A 15,520-nucleotide genomic window follows, 5' to 3' on the forward strand; every position below is an offset into this window, starting at 1 on the left:
TGGAACGAGCCCAATCGCCCCACATCAGTGCCCGACTTCACTAATGTTCGTGGCTGAATGGAAGCAAGTCCCCGCAGCAATGCTTCAACATCTAGTGGAAAGCATTCCCAGAAGAGTGGAGGCTCCATAACTCCATATTAATGCCCATTATTTTGGACTGAGATGTTCGAAGAGCAGGTGTTCGTTCACATATTAATGTTTTTTTTTCTGCCCAACAGCACCACCATATTTTACAGGTTAGCTATATCCTTGAGTCAGACAGATGAAGATACAGGTATATAAAAAATGTGCCTGTTATATCGCCAGTGTGTGGTCGATATGAATGTGCTTGCATATGTTAAGCCTTGACACTGTTTATCCGTGACTGATTTATATGCATATATGTGACAGACACCCACCACACCCACGTGAATGTTTATTGGTCAGTTATGGCCATGGTGTTTGACGTATAAGTCTGGGGAATAGTGCATTTACAGACCTTGGTCCATAGATGCCATATATCAAGTTTTGCAAATATTGGTCATTCGGTGCCTACGGACTGAATGTCATTACTCTAGATCACACGGGGTGCGTGTCTGACCTTACGAAGTTAGCATGTTCAATCACTTGTTATAATTGGCATGGTATTGCATTAGAGGGTGTGCCCCTTGGGCCTTTACCAAGTTGCTATATTCACATAGTCCTGGGCCTTTTCATCTCATGGAAATGGAAGAAAAAGGAACATAATAATAACAATAATGAACGGGAACAAATGCAATCGGGCTACGGCAGCTTCTCTGCTTCAACCTGATACAAAAGACATGGCAGTAGAATATAATAAACATTTTAGCATTTAATATAGGAAGGCACAATTTATTGTCCAATATTTAGACATGTATCTGAGAAAGGGGGGCAAGTCCTTAAACTGTGCAATATTAGCAATAGTAAATCTGGTAGCGGCAGGTGTGATGTGTATGAAACATGAATGTATGTGTGTGTGTTTGTTTGTGTGTGTGTGTGAGTGAGTGCATGCGTCCATGCGTGCGTGCGAAGGTGTGTGAGTGTGTGTGGATGTGTGTGTGAGTGTGTATGGATGTGTGTGTGAGTGTGTATGGATGTGTGTGTGAGTGTGCTGGCTGATACTGTACTCAAACAGCAGGCGAATAGAAAAGTCCCACAGCGGGCATTTCAAAGCAGGTGTAACGGATGTGAAACGGCTAGCTTAGTTAGCGGTGGTGCTTGCTAAATAGCGTTTCAATCGGTGACGTCACTTGCTCTGAGGCCTTGAGATAGTGGTTCCCCTTGCTCTGCAAGGGCCGCGGCTTTTGTGGAGCGATGGGTAACGATGCTTCAACTGTTGTTGATGTGTGTAGAGAGTCCTTGGTTTGCGCCCGGGTATAGGCGAGGGGACGGTCTAAAGTTATACTGTTACACAGGGAATAATACATATGTTAAATAACTACCCTTGTGAACATGCTAGGGTGTCTCCTCCTCCTCCATCAGTTCCTGTCCAAAAATGGTGCCTGTTCTCCACTGAAGCCTCTCTATATCGCATCTGGCTGTTGTTCTCTCTCTCCCACACACTTACAAGTACATAAGCAAGCACTCACGCACTCACGCACGCACGCACTCACGCACTCACGCACGCACGCACGCACGCACGCACGCACGCACGCACTCACGCACGCACTCACGCACGCACTCACGCACGCACTCACGCACGCACTCACGCACGCACGCACGCACGCACGCACGCACTCACGCACGTACTCACGCACGCACTCACGCACGCACGCACTACGCACGCACTCACGCACGCACGCACGCACTCACGCACGCACTCACGCACGCACGCACGCACTCACGCGCACGCACTCACGCACTCACGCACACGCACTCACGCACGCACGCACGCACTCACGCACGCACTCACGCACGCACTCACGCACTCACGCACGCACTCACGCACGCACGCACTCACGCACGCACTCACGCACGCACTCACGCACGCACGCACGCACGCACGCACGCACGCACACACTCACGCACGCACGCACGCACAAACAACATTGCATGTCTTTCTGGGAGGAATTGTCCCATAATTCCTGTTTTCATCTCAGTCGGCCACTCTGCCTGATTATAAATGCTTTTCCTGATGAATTCCAATAACAAAGAAAGAGAACCTGTCCCATAGCTCTGCTCTTTCCTCTAACTGCCAAAACAGCAATTCTACTAAAAAAGAAAAGGGATCATTGATATGAAATGGAAAATAAACTCTGTTGATACAAATGATTTGTGTTACAAGTCTACTTAGCCCTTAGTGAAACAGCACTTCTTACGTTGTCTGAAAGACAAGCAGATTGATCAAAATAGCTTTGTTTGATACCCGGCCTGGAGGGCTTTTACACAGCGACAGACAAACAGGCAGACACCAGCACAAGTACGACAAAAGGGAAGTTAACAGCAGACGGGGTCAACAGCAGACGGGGTTAACAGCAGATGGGGTCAAGAGCAGATGGGGTCAACAGCAGACGAGGTCAACAGCAGACGGGGTCAACAGCAGACGGGGTTAACAGCAGACGGGGTTAACAGCAGACGGGGTCAACAGCAGACGGGGTCAACAGCAGACGGGGTCAAACAGCAGATTAACTTCTTCGAGATAGGGGGCGCTCTTTTAATTTTTGGATAAAAAATGTTTTAAACAAGATATTTTGTCACGAAAAGATGCTCGACTATGCATGTAATTGACAGCTTTGGAAAGAAAAAACTCTGACATTTCCAAAACTGCAAAGATATTATCTGTGAGTGCCCCAGAACTAATGCTACAGGCGAAACCAAGATGAAGTTTCATACAGGAAATGCCCCAGATTCTGAAGGCGCTGTGTTCCAATGTCTCCTTATATGGCTGTGAATGCGCCAGGAATGAGCCTGCCCTTTCTGTCGTTTCTCCAAGGTGTCTGCAGCATTGAAACGTATTTGTAGGCATATCATTGGAAGATTGACCATAAGAGACTACATTTACCAGGTGTCCGCCCGGTGTCCTGTGTCGAAATTATTGCGTAATCTCTAGGTCCATGCGCGTTCCATTTTCTACAGAGGAGAAAGGCAACTGCCACGAAGGATTTATCATCGATAGATATGTGAAAAACACCTTGAGGATTGATTCTAAACATCGTTTGTCCTAAACAAATAATCTTTCAGGAAAAACTGAACATTTGCTATCTAACTGAGAGTCTCCTCATTGAAAACATCCGAAGTTCTTCAAAGGTAAATTATTTTATTTGAATGCTTTTCTGGTTTTTGTGAAAATGTTGCATGCTGAATGCCAGGCATAATCCTATGCTAGGCTGTCAATACTGTTACACAAATGCTTGTTTTGCTATGGTTGAGAAGCATATTTTGAAAATCTGAGATGACAGTGTTGTTAACAAAAGGCTAAGCTTGAGAGCAAATAGATTTATTTCATTTAATTTGCGATTTTCATGAATAGTTAACGTTGCGTTATGCTAATGAGCTTGCGGATAGATTTACACACTCCTGGATACAGGTTTTTTTCGTAGCTAAACGTGACGCAGAAAACGGAGCGATTTGTCCTAAACAAATAATCTTTCAGGAAAAACTGAACATTTGCTATCTAACTGAGAGTCTCCTCATTGAAAACATCCGAAGTTCTTCAAAGGTAAATGATTTTATTTGAATGCTTTTCTGTTTTTTGTGAAAATGTTGCCTGCTGAATGCTAACGCTAAATGCTACTCTAAATGCTACGCTAGCTATCAATACTGTTACACAAATGCTTGTTTTGCTATGGTTGAGAAGCATATTTTGAAATTCTTAGATGACAGTGTTGTTAACAAAAGGCTAAGCTTGAGAGCTAGCATATTGATTTCATTTCATTTGCGATTTTCATGAATAGTTAACGCTGCGTTATGGTAATGTGCTTGAGGCTGTAGTCACGATCCCGGATCCGGGATGGCTCGACGCAAGAAGTTAAACTGTTCATTAAATAAATAAAAATAAGTATAATTTGTTTTAGTTATTTGTAAACTCAGGTTCCCTTTACCTAATAATAGGTTTTGTTGAAGATTTGATGACATTAAATATGCAAAATATGCAAAAATGTGGAAAATCAGAAAGGAGGCAAATACTTTTTCACGGCACTGTACAACCAACCCCAGTCACACTAACGGGCCCTCAACACAGATATGAAGTGTGTTGATGAATATACCCTCATCAACATATCAACTCTCGTCTCTCTACAGGTGGTGTCTGCTTATACGCTAGAATTTAGACTGACAAAGCATATGAAAAAAATACTATAGTATACTATGGTTGAAATAATGTAGTACTACTATATTGATATACTATAGTGTTTACTGTAGTATTTTTGTGGACATGACTGTAGGGCGGCAGGTAGCCTAGAGGTTAGAGCATTGGGCCTGTCATCGAAAGGTCGCTGGTGTGAATTCCAGACCCGGCAAGGTTAAAACTCTGTTGATGTGTCCTTGTGAAAGGCATTTAAATGTGCTCTACTATGGCTGAACAATATACCCTGTAAAACAACACAGTTCACTGCACCTATCCTTTGTATGTGACATTAAATACATAGTTTTTCATTTTGTATTTTATTTAGTATTCACTGTAGTGTTGTTGCAGACATGACTGTAGTGGTGAATTTTTTTTTTACCTTTATTTTACCAGGCAAGTCAGCTAGGAACAAATTCTTATTTTCAATGACGGCCTAGGAACAGTGGGCTAACTGCCTGTTCAAGGGCAGAAGGACAGATTTTGTACCTTGTCAGCTCGGGGATTTGAACTTTCGGTTACTAGTCCAATGCTCTAACCACTGGGCTACCCCAATACTATAGTAAACTTCAGCAAAAACACTGGTCTGGTCAGGTTACCATTGACCACACTCCTACAAGACACATCTCTCACACCCACCAGAGGGGGAGAGATCGAGAGCTTTGGAGAACGTACCTCAGAACAGTAACATGCAATAAAGGGACTGTGGGACAATAGGTTTCGTCAGCCAAAATGGTAGTAATGACGATAGATGGAATATGAAAATGAATGTCATTTTTGTTATGTTATTAAAAGTTAAATGACAACGTTATAACAAAAACATTGCAACTTGAATATTTACCTGATGTTTGCATACGGTAAGTTGTGTGGAAAATGTCCAAATCAAAGACAATGTTTTTGTAAAGATAAAATGTGAAGTTAGTTATCTAAATTGGATCTGAGTAAAATCCAGACTTTGCCTCGCAACTAGTTCCGCCCAGAGAACTTGCCCTGAAGGCGGAAACGTCCATTTCTGATCCGAGGGTTTAAAACATGTGAGTTAAGAATGAACATCATGACTAGGTGACCAAGCGCTGCAGCCAAGGTCTGAGTAGTCAACAACAACAAAACGCAACACCAGGTTCAACAAGATAAAGGAACCTTTTAACAATCTATGCTACCGATGAGTAGCTGAGTCTAAGAGGATGAATTCAAGCAGGACCACCTGGTTACCACTATCCAAGGAATCGTGTCTACACTGCTTTCATTCCTACACTGGAGCCCTGAGCTACATGGCTGGCTGTCCTCAGAAGATCCCCTTTCAGAACAAGGGTGAGGAAACCGACCACTACGAGAAAGGACACTGACATCGTGTGGACAATCAGAGAGTTACACCCGGTAACAACAGAAGTGTGGCCATCAGAGGAGATGTCGTAACTCGGTCCACGAGGAGATACCCCATCGGAGACCTTCGACACGTAATTACATCATTATATTCTGACCCATAAGAGCAGCAGTTCAGGGCAAGGTTAGGGTTAAACTAAGCATAGTTTACAAATGTACCCAAGTGGCCCTCGCTACATATTCGTTGCCAGACCCACTGGCTCCAGGACATCTATAAGTATATGCTTGGTAAAGCTCCACCTATGCTTGGTAAAGCTCAGGAGACACCTTTTCTCAGCTCATTGGTCACTGTACATAGTCCATAACCCAACACCCCACAAATTGTTTTTATTTACTTTTCTGCGCTTTTGAATCAGCACAGACTTATATTTCCCTCAGTGTTAACTAACTTTAAACATCAGCTATCTGAGCAGCTAACTGTACGTTTGTTTATCCCGCTGCAGCTGTACATAGTCCATCTGTAAATAGCCCACCCAATCTACCTACCTCATTCCCAAATTGTTTTTATTTACTTTTCTGCTCTTTTGCTCTTTTGATGTTTACACATCTTGTATTACTCATCTCATATGTATATACTGTATTCTATACTATTCTACTGTATCTTTGTCTATTCCGCTCTGACATTGCTCGTCCATATATTTATATATTCTAAATTCCATTCCTTTACTTAGATGTGTGTAATATGTACATGTTGTGAAACTGTTAGATATTACTTATTGCTACCCCCATAATAACATCTGCTAAACACGTGTATGTGACCAATACAATTTGATTTGATTTGAGATTACAATATTAGCCAGATAGCGGTATACAAATCTGGGTTCAAATACAGTTTTAAATCTCACAAATCTTTCAGCTGGGCTTGATTGAGCTTGCCTGGCACAATGGAACCAACCGGGTGGCAAGCACACGAGGAAACTCGTCTCATCCTGCACTCCAGGCAGCCTAAAGCAAACGTTTAATAAAGTATTCTAAATATTTCAAATAGTATTTGGAACTAGGTCTGGAGTGTAGTCAGAGATGGTCATGGTCTGGAGTGTCTAGGTCTGGAGTGTAGTCAGAGATGGTCACACTCCAGACCGAGTGTAGTCAGAGATGGTCATGGTCTGGAGTGTCTAGGTCTGGAGTGTAGTCAGAGATGGTCACACTCCAGACCGAGTGTAGTCAGAGTTGGCCTAGGTCTGGAGTGTAGTCAGAGATGGTCTAGGTCTGGAGTGTCTAGGTCTGGAGTGTAGTCAGAGTTGGTTTAGGTCTGGAGTGTCTAGGTCTGGAGTGTAGTCAGAGTTGGTCTAGGTCTGGAGTGTAGTCAGAGTTGGTCTAGGTCTGGAGTGTAGTCAGAGATGGTCTAGGTCTGGAGTGTCTAGGTCTGGAGTGTAGTCAGAGTTGGTTTAGGTCTGGAGTGTCTAGGTCTGGAGTGTAGTCAGAGTTGGTTTAGGTCTGGAGTGTAGTCAGAGTTGGTCTAGGTCTGGAGTGTCTAGGTCTGGAGTGTAGTCAGAGTTGGTCTAGGTCTGGAGTGTAGTCAGAGATGGTCTAGGTCTGGAGTGTCTAGGTCTGGAGTGTAGTCAGAGTTGGTCTAGGTCTGGAGTGTCTAGGTCTGGAGTGTAGTCAGAGTTGGTCTAGGTCTGGATTGTAGTCAGAGTTGGTTTAGGTCTGGAGTGTCTAGGTCTGGAGTGTAGTCAGAGTTGGTCTAGGTCTGGAGTGTCAGGGCTGGAGTGTAGTCAGAGATGGTTTAGGTCTGGAGTTTTATTTATTTTTTATTTTTTTTAGTTTTTTTCACCTTTATTTAACCAGGTAGGCTAGTTGAGAACAAGTTCTCATTTGCAGACTGTCAGACCTGGCCAAGATAAAGATGGTCAGTGTGAACAGACAAGTCACAGTTGGTTTACACAGGTCTGGAGTAAACAATTAACAAGTCAATGGTCAGGTCAGTAGAAAGTGTAGTGTCTAGGTCTGGAGTGTAGTCAGAGATGGTTTAGGTCTGGAGTGTCTAGGTCTGGAGTGTAGTCAGAGTTGGTTTAGGTCTGGAGTGTCTCAGGATGGTTTAGGTCTAGGTCTGGAGTGTAGTCAGAGTTGGTTTAGGTCTGGAGTGTCTAGGTCTGGAGTGTCTAGGTCTGGAGTGTAGTCAGAGATGGTTTAGGTCTGGAGTGTCTAGGTCTGGAGTGTAGTCAGAGTTGGTTTAGGTCTGGAGTGTCTAGGTCTGGAGTGTCTAGGTCTGGAGTGTAGTCAGAGCTGGTTTAGGTCTGGAGGTCTTTTTTATTTTTTTTTTTTTTATTTTTTTCTAGGTCTGGAGTGTAGTCAGAGATGGTCATGGTCTGGAGTGTCAGGTCTGGAGTGTAGTCAGATTGGTTTAGGTCTGGAGTGTCTAGGTCTGGAGTGTAGTCAGAGATGGTCTAGGTCTGGAGTGTCTAGGTCTGGAGTGTAGTCAGAGTTGGTCTAGGTCTGGAGTGTAGTCAGAGATGGTCTAGGTCTGGAGTGTCTAGGTCTGGAGTGTAGTCAGAGTTGGTCTAGGTCTGGAGTGTCTAGGTCTGGAGTGTAGTCAGAGATGGTCTAGGTCTGGAGTGTAGTCAGAGATGGTCTAGGGCTGGAGTTTAGAGTGCTATAGTCAGAGAGTGCTATAGTCAGAGTGTGCTATAGTCAGAGAGTGCTATAGTCAGGGAGTGCTATAGTCAGAGAGTGCTATAGTCAGAGAGTGCTATAGTCAGAGTGTGCTATAGTCAGAGAGTGCTATAGTCAGAGAGTGCTATAGTCAGAGAGTGCTATAGTCAGAGAGTGCTATAGTCAGAGAGTGCTATAGTCAGAGAGTCCTATAGTCAGAGAGTGCTATAGTCAGAGAGTGCTATAGTCAGAGAGTGCTATAGTCAGAGAGTCCTATAGTCAGAGAGTGCTATAGTCAGAGTGTGCTATAGTCAGAGAGTGCTATAGTCAGAGAGTGCTATAGTCAGAGAGTGCTATAGTCAGAGAGTGCTATAGTCAGAGAGTGCTATAGTCAGAGAGTGCTATAGTCAGAGAGTGCTATAGTCAGAGAGTCCTATAGTCAGAGAGTGCTATAGTCAGAGAGTGCTATAGTCAGAGAGTGCTATAGTCAGAGAGTGCTATAGTCAGAGTGTGCTATAGTCAGAGAGTGCTATAGTCAGAGAGTGCTATAGTCAGAGAGTGCTATAGTCAGAGAGCCCTGGTCAAAAGTAGTGCACTACATATGAAGTCAGGGTGCTATTCAGAGTCATAGTCACACAGTGTGTCCAGTCAGAGAGTGCTATAGTGTATCCAGTGTAGTCAGAGTGTGCTATAGTGTGTACAGAGTCCTATAGTCAGAGAGTGCTATAGTCAGAGAGTGCTATGTCAGAGAGTGCTATAGTCAGAGAGTGTACAGAGAGTGCCAGTGTCAGAGAGTCCAGTCAGAGATCCTGGTCAAAAGTGCACTACATATGAATTAGGTGTACATTTGAGTCACACACACAGTGTGTCCAGTGTGTATAGTGTGTCCAGTGTGTCCAGTGTGTACAGTGTGTACAGAGTGTACAGTGTGTACAGAGTGTACAGAGTGTACAGTGTATCCAGTGTATCCAGTGTGTACAGTGTGTCCAGAGTGTACAGTGTGTACAGAGTGTACAGTGTGTACAGAGTGTACAGTGTGTCCAGTGTGTCCAGTGTGTCCAGTATGTACAGTGTGTACAGTGTGTACAGAGTGTACAGTGTGTACAGAGTGTACAGAGTGTACAGTGTGTCCAGTGTGTACAGTGTGTCCAGTGTGTCCAGTGTGTACAGAGTGTACAGTGTGTACAGAGTGTACAGTGTGTCCAGTGTACAGAGTGTACAGTGTGTACAGTGTGTACAGTGTGTACAGTGTATCCAGTAAACGGTGGTGTGAGGTTTGAGTCTCACCTCAGACAAAGTGCTGCTGAGCTGAAAGATCTGCCCCTCCCCTTCTACTTGGCGGACACACAGCTTACAGCTGAGCTCTGTGGTGCTGGAGCTGAACCGCTCCAGGGTGAAGGTGCAGTGAAGTGTTCGCTGGCAGCCACTCCACACCTGGTAGAAGGGGATCTCCTACACATACACACACACACACACACACCATTTATTCACTATATATTGCAAGTACATGGTCATTTTCAATCACTGTATCGCCATGCCAGTCGAGCAGACCAATAAAGGTGTACGACAACTTCTATGACAACTTTAAAGTTTCACCATGAGCTCACCTGGTACTTGGCGAGCAGCTTGCTCTTCCACTGTCCGTGGGGGACGTCGTGGACAGAGAGGCGCAGGTTGTGGGTGCTGTCCTTGAAGTTCAGGGTCTTTGGTTCATCCAGCAGCTTCCCTCCCATCTGGGTCTCCATCTGAAGTACCTCCTACAGCAGCATAGACAATAAGACAATGTAGTACCTCCTACAGCAGCATAGACAATAAGACAATGTAGTACCTCCTACAGCAGCATAGACAATAAGACAATGTAGTACCTCCTACAGCAGCATAGACAATAAGACAATGTAGTACCTCCTACAGCAGCATAGACAATAAGACAATGTAGTACCTCCTACAGCAGCATAGACAATAAGACAATGTAGTACCTCCTACAGCAGCATAGACAATAAGACAATGTAGTACCTCCTACAGCAGCAAAGACAATAAGACAATGTAGTACCTCCTACAGCAGCATAGACAATAAGACAATGTAATACCTCCTACAGCAGCATAGACAATAAGACAATGTAGTACCTCCTACAGCAGCATAGACAATAACACAATGTAGTACCTCCTACAGCAGCATAGACAATAAGACAATGTAGTACCTCCTACAGCAGCATAGACAATAAGACAATGTAGTACCTCCTACAGCAGCATAGACAATAACACAATGTAGTACCTCCTACAGCAGCATAGACAATAAGACAATGTAGTACCTCCTACAGCAGCATAGACCTACAGCAGCATAGACAATAAGACAATGTAGTACCTCCTACAGCAGCATAGACAATAAGACAATGTAGTACCTCCTACAGCAGCATAGACAATAAGACAATGTAATACCTCCTACAGCAGCATAGACAATAAGACAATGTAGTACCTCCTACAGCAGCATAGACAATAAGACAATGTAGTACCTCCTACAGCAGCATAGACAATAAGACAATGTAGTACCTCCTACAGCAGCATAGACAATAAGACAATGTAGTACCTCCTACAGCAGCATAGACAATAAGACAATGTAATACCTCCTACAGCAGCATAGACAATAAGACAATGTAGTACCTCCTACAGCAGCATAGACAATAAGACAATGTAGTACCTCCTACAGCAGCATAGACAATAAGACAATGTAGTACCTCCTACAGCAGCATAGACAATAAGACAATGTAGTACCTCCTACAGCAGCATAGACAATAAGACTACCTCCTACAGCAGCATAGACAATAAGACAATGTAGTACCTCCTACAGCAGCATAGACAATAAGACAATGTAGTACCTCCTACAGCAGCATAGACAATAAGACAATGTAGTACCTCCTACAGCAGCATAGACAATAAGACAATGTAGTACCTCCTACAGCAGCATAGACAATAAGACAATGTAGTACCTCCTACAGCAGCATAGACAATAAGACAATGTAGTACCTCCTACAGCAGCATAGACAATAAGACAATGTAGTACCTCCTACAGCAGCATAGACAATAAGACAATGTAGTACCTCCTACAGCAGCATAGACAATAAGACAATGTAGTACCTCCTACAGCAGCATAGACAATAAGACAATGTAATACCTCCTACAGCAGCATAGACAATAAGACAATGTAGTACCTCCTACAGCAGCATAGACAATAAGACAATGTAGTACCTCCTACAGCAGCATAGACAATAAGACAATGTACAACTTGACTTACATTGACTTTTGACTGACTGAACTTTTGACTTACGGTAACCACAATGGAAGTATCCATTACAATAAGCAGCATAGTACCAGCAGGCTGGTGAACAGTCATTGTATAGTGTACAGTGAGCTCCAAAAGACAATGTAGTTTTACCTCCTACAGCAGCATAGACAATAAGACAATGTAGTACCTCTTTAATGTTTAGCATAGACAATAAGACAATGTACAGCCTTTCCACTTGAGGGTGTGATTTGGGCATTGACTATGTTTTGTTTGACTGAACTTTTGACTTATTGGTAACCACAATGGAAGTATCCATTACAATACTGGATGCAAATAAGCCTACCACGTCTGTATGAAGCTAGTGCAAGAGCGTAACAAAAAGGTTAGTATTTGGTCCCATATTCCTAACACCAATGACTACATGAAGATAGAGACTCTACAAAATTGTTGGATGCATTTGTTGTTTGCTTTGGTTGTGTTTCAGATGATTTTGTGCCAATAGAAATGATTGTAATAACATGGTGTCATTTTGGAGTCACTTTTGTTGAAAATAAGAAAACAGTATGTTTCTAAACACTTCTATATTAATGTGGATGCTGCCATGATTACGGAAAATCCTGAACGAATTGTGAATAATGTTGAATGAGAAAGCAGAGGCATAAATATCATAGCAGCCCCCCCCCCCCAAAAAAAATAAATAATAATAATTGTAATCTTTGCTGTTATTGTAATGGTCAGAGGTTAGGGTCTGTTATACAGTATTTGTGCTAGTTACTTTTCTCACAAACGTTTACATTTTGATTTTATAAGGCCCGTTCCAAATGCCCCCCTATTCCCAATATAGTGTACTACTTTTGTCTAGGGCTTATAGGGATCTGGATAAAAAAAATATAGGAAATAGAGTCATTTGAAACACATTCATTGTCTATATTAACTAGTCTGGTGTAAAAGAAGGGTACTAAAACGTCAACAATAGACTGCAAATACTGTACAGGGACTGCTTTCTTGATGTTCAATACTGTACAGGGACTGCTTTCTTGATGTTCAATACTGTACAAGATCATTATTAGAATGTCACCCCATCCTCCAACAACTACTGCAGTACAAGATTATCAATCGACTCCGCCTCTCCCTCCTCCTCCAACAACTACTGCAGTATAAGAATACCAATTTACTCCACCTCTCCCTCCTCCTCCAACAACTACTACAGTATAAGAATACCAATTTACTCCACCTCTCCCTCCTCCTCCAACAACTACTACAGTATAAGAATACCAATCGACCGCCTCCACCTTCAACAACTACAGCAATGTAAGAAAATCAATAGACTCCGGCCTCCTCCTTCAACAGCTACTGCAGTATAAGAATATCAATCGACTCTGCCTCCTCCTTCCACAACTACTGTTTATTCAATCGACTCCTCCTCCTTCAACAACTACTGCAGTATAAGAATATCAATCGACTCCGCCTTCTCCTTCCACAACTACTGCAGTAAAATAATATCAATCGACTCCGCAATTCAACAACGACTGTAACGTAAGTATATCAATCGACTCCAGGGCTTTCTCCTATAGAGCTCAATTTTTAAGGAACGGTCTGCCTACCCATGTGAGAGACGCAGACTCGGTCTCAACCTTTAAGTCTTTACTGAAGACTCATCTCTTCAGTAGGTTCCATGATTGAGTGTAGTCTGGCCCAGGAGTGTGAAGGTGAACGGAAAGGCTCTGGAGCAACGAACCGCCCTTGCTGTCTCTGCCTAGCCGGTTCCCCTCTTTCCACTGGGATTCTCTGCCTCTAACCCTATTACATGGGCTGAGTCACTGGCTTACTGGTGCTCTTTCATGCCGTCCCTAGGAGGGGTGCGTCACTTGAGTGGGTTGAGTCACTGTTGTGATCTTCCTGTCTGGGTTGGTGCCCCCCCTTGGGTTGCGCCGTGGCGGAGATCTTTGTGGGCTGTACTCGGCCTTGTCTCAGGATGGTGAGTTGATGGCTGAAGACATCCCTCTAGTGGGTGGGGTTATATCCTTCCTGTTTGGCCCTGTCCGGGGGTGTCCTCGGATGGGGCCACAGTGTCTCCTGACCCCTCCTGTCTCAGCCTCCAGTATTTATGCTGCAGTAGTTTATGTGTCGGGGGCTAGGGTCAGTTTGTTATATCTGGAGTACTTATCCTGTCTTATCTGGTGTCCTGTGTGAATTTAAGTATGTTCTCTCTAATTCTCCCTTTCTCTCTCTCTCGGAGGACCTGAGCCCTAGGACCATGCCTCAGGACTACCTGGCATTATGACTACTTGCTGTCCCCAGTCCACCTGGTCATGCTGCTGCTCCAGTTTCAACTGTTCTGCCTGTGGCTATGGAACCCTGATCTGTTCACCGGACGTGCTACCTGTCCCAAACCTGCTGTTTTCAACTCTCTAGATACAGCAGGAGATACTGACATTTACTCCTGAGGTGCTGACTTGCTGCACCCGCGACAACTACTGTGATTATTATTATTTGACCATGCTGGTCATTTATGAACATTTGAACATCTTGGCCATGTTCTGTTATAATCTCCACCCAGCACAGCCAGAAGATGACTGGCCACCCCTTATAGCCTGGTTCCTCTCAAGGTTTCTTCCTAGGTTTTGGCCTTTCTAGGGAGTTTTTCCTAGCCACCGTGCTTCTACACCTGCATTACTTGCTGTTTGGGGTTTTAGGCTGGGTTTCTGTACAGCATTTTGAGATATCAGCTGATGTAAGAAGGGCTTTATAAATACATTTGATTTGACTCCGCATCGTCCTTCTCGATCAACATCTACTCCAGTATAAGAATATCAATCGACTCCTCCTTCTCCTTCAACAACTACTGTAGTATAGGAATATCAATCGACTCCGTCACCTCCTCATCCTTCAACAACTACTGTAGTATAGGAATATCAATCGACTCCGTCACCTCCTCATCCTTCAACAACTACTGTAGTATAGGAATATCAATCGACTCCGTCACCTCCTCATCCTTCAACAACTACTGTAGTATAGGAATATCAATCGACTCCTCCTTCTCCTTCAACAACTACTGTAGTATAGGAATATCAATCGACTCCTCCTCATCCTTCAACAACTACTGTAGTATAGGAATATCAATCGACTCCGTCACCTCCTCCACCTTCAACAACTACTGTAGTATAGGAATATCAATCGACTCTGCCTTCTCCTCATCCTTCAACAACTACTGTAGTATAGGAATATCAATCGACTCTGCCTTCTCCTCATCCTTCAACAACTACTGTAGTATAGGAATATCAATCGACTCTGCCTTCTCCTCATCCTTCAACAACTACTGTAGTATAGGAATATCAATCGACTCTGCCTTCTCCTCATCCTTCAACAACTACTGTAGTATAGGAATATCAATCGACACCGCCTCATCCTTCAACACCTACTGCAGTATAGGAATATCAATCGACACCGCCTCCTCCTCATCCTTCAACAACTACTGCAGTATAGGAATATCAATCGACACCGCCTCCTCCTCATCCTTCAACAACTACTGCAGTATAGGAATATCAATCGACACAGTCACCTCCTCATCCTTCAACAACTACTGTAGTATAGGAATATCAATCGACACCTCCTCATCCTTCAACAACTACTGCAGTATAGGAATATCAATCGACACCGCCTCCTCCTCTTCCTTCAACAACTACTGCAGTATAGGAATATCAATCGACACCGCCTCATCCTTCAACAACTACTGCAGTATAGGAATATCAATCGACACCGCCTCCTCCTCATCCTTCAACAACTACTGTAGTATAGGAATATCAATCGACACCGCCTCATCCTTCAACAACTACTGCAGTATAGGAATATCAATCGACACCGCCTCCTCCTCTTCCTTCAACAACTACTGCAGTATAGGAATATCAATCGACACCGCCTCATCCTTCAACAACTACTGCAGTATAGGAATATCAATCGACACCGCCTCCTCCTCATCC

At 43.7% G+C, this 15,520-nt stretch overlaps 1 protein-coding gene across 1 annotated transcript in view; it reads right to left on the reverse strand.

The window, feature by feature from the left end:
- The window catches only part of unc5ca (unc-5 netrin receptor Ca), a 344,115-nt gene that overhangs the window by 7,227 nt on the left and 321,368 nt on the right, over nt 1-15,520 (reverse strand). The window contains exons 14-15 of the mRNA XM_052461104.1: nt 9,868-10,017; nt 9,548-9,712 (exon numbers count right to left, since the gene is read on the reverse strand). Coding sequence (XP_052317064.1) covers nt 9,548-9,712; nt 9,868-10,017 — 315 coding nt within the window. The remainder of the gene's footprint in view (nt 1-9,547; nt 9,713-9,867; nt 10,018-15,520) is intronic.

Source organism: Oncorhynchus keta, chromosome 14, assembly GCF_023373465.1.
Source record: "Oncorhynchus keta strain PuntledgeMale-10-30-2019 chromosome 14, Oket_V2, whole genome shotgun sequence".
Lineage (NCBI taxonomy): Eukaryota > Metazoa > Chordata > Actinopteri > Salmoniformes > Salmonidae > Oncorhynchus > Oncorhynchus keta.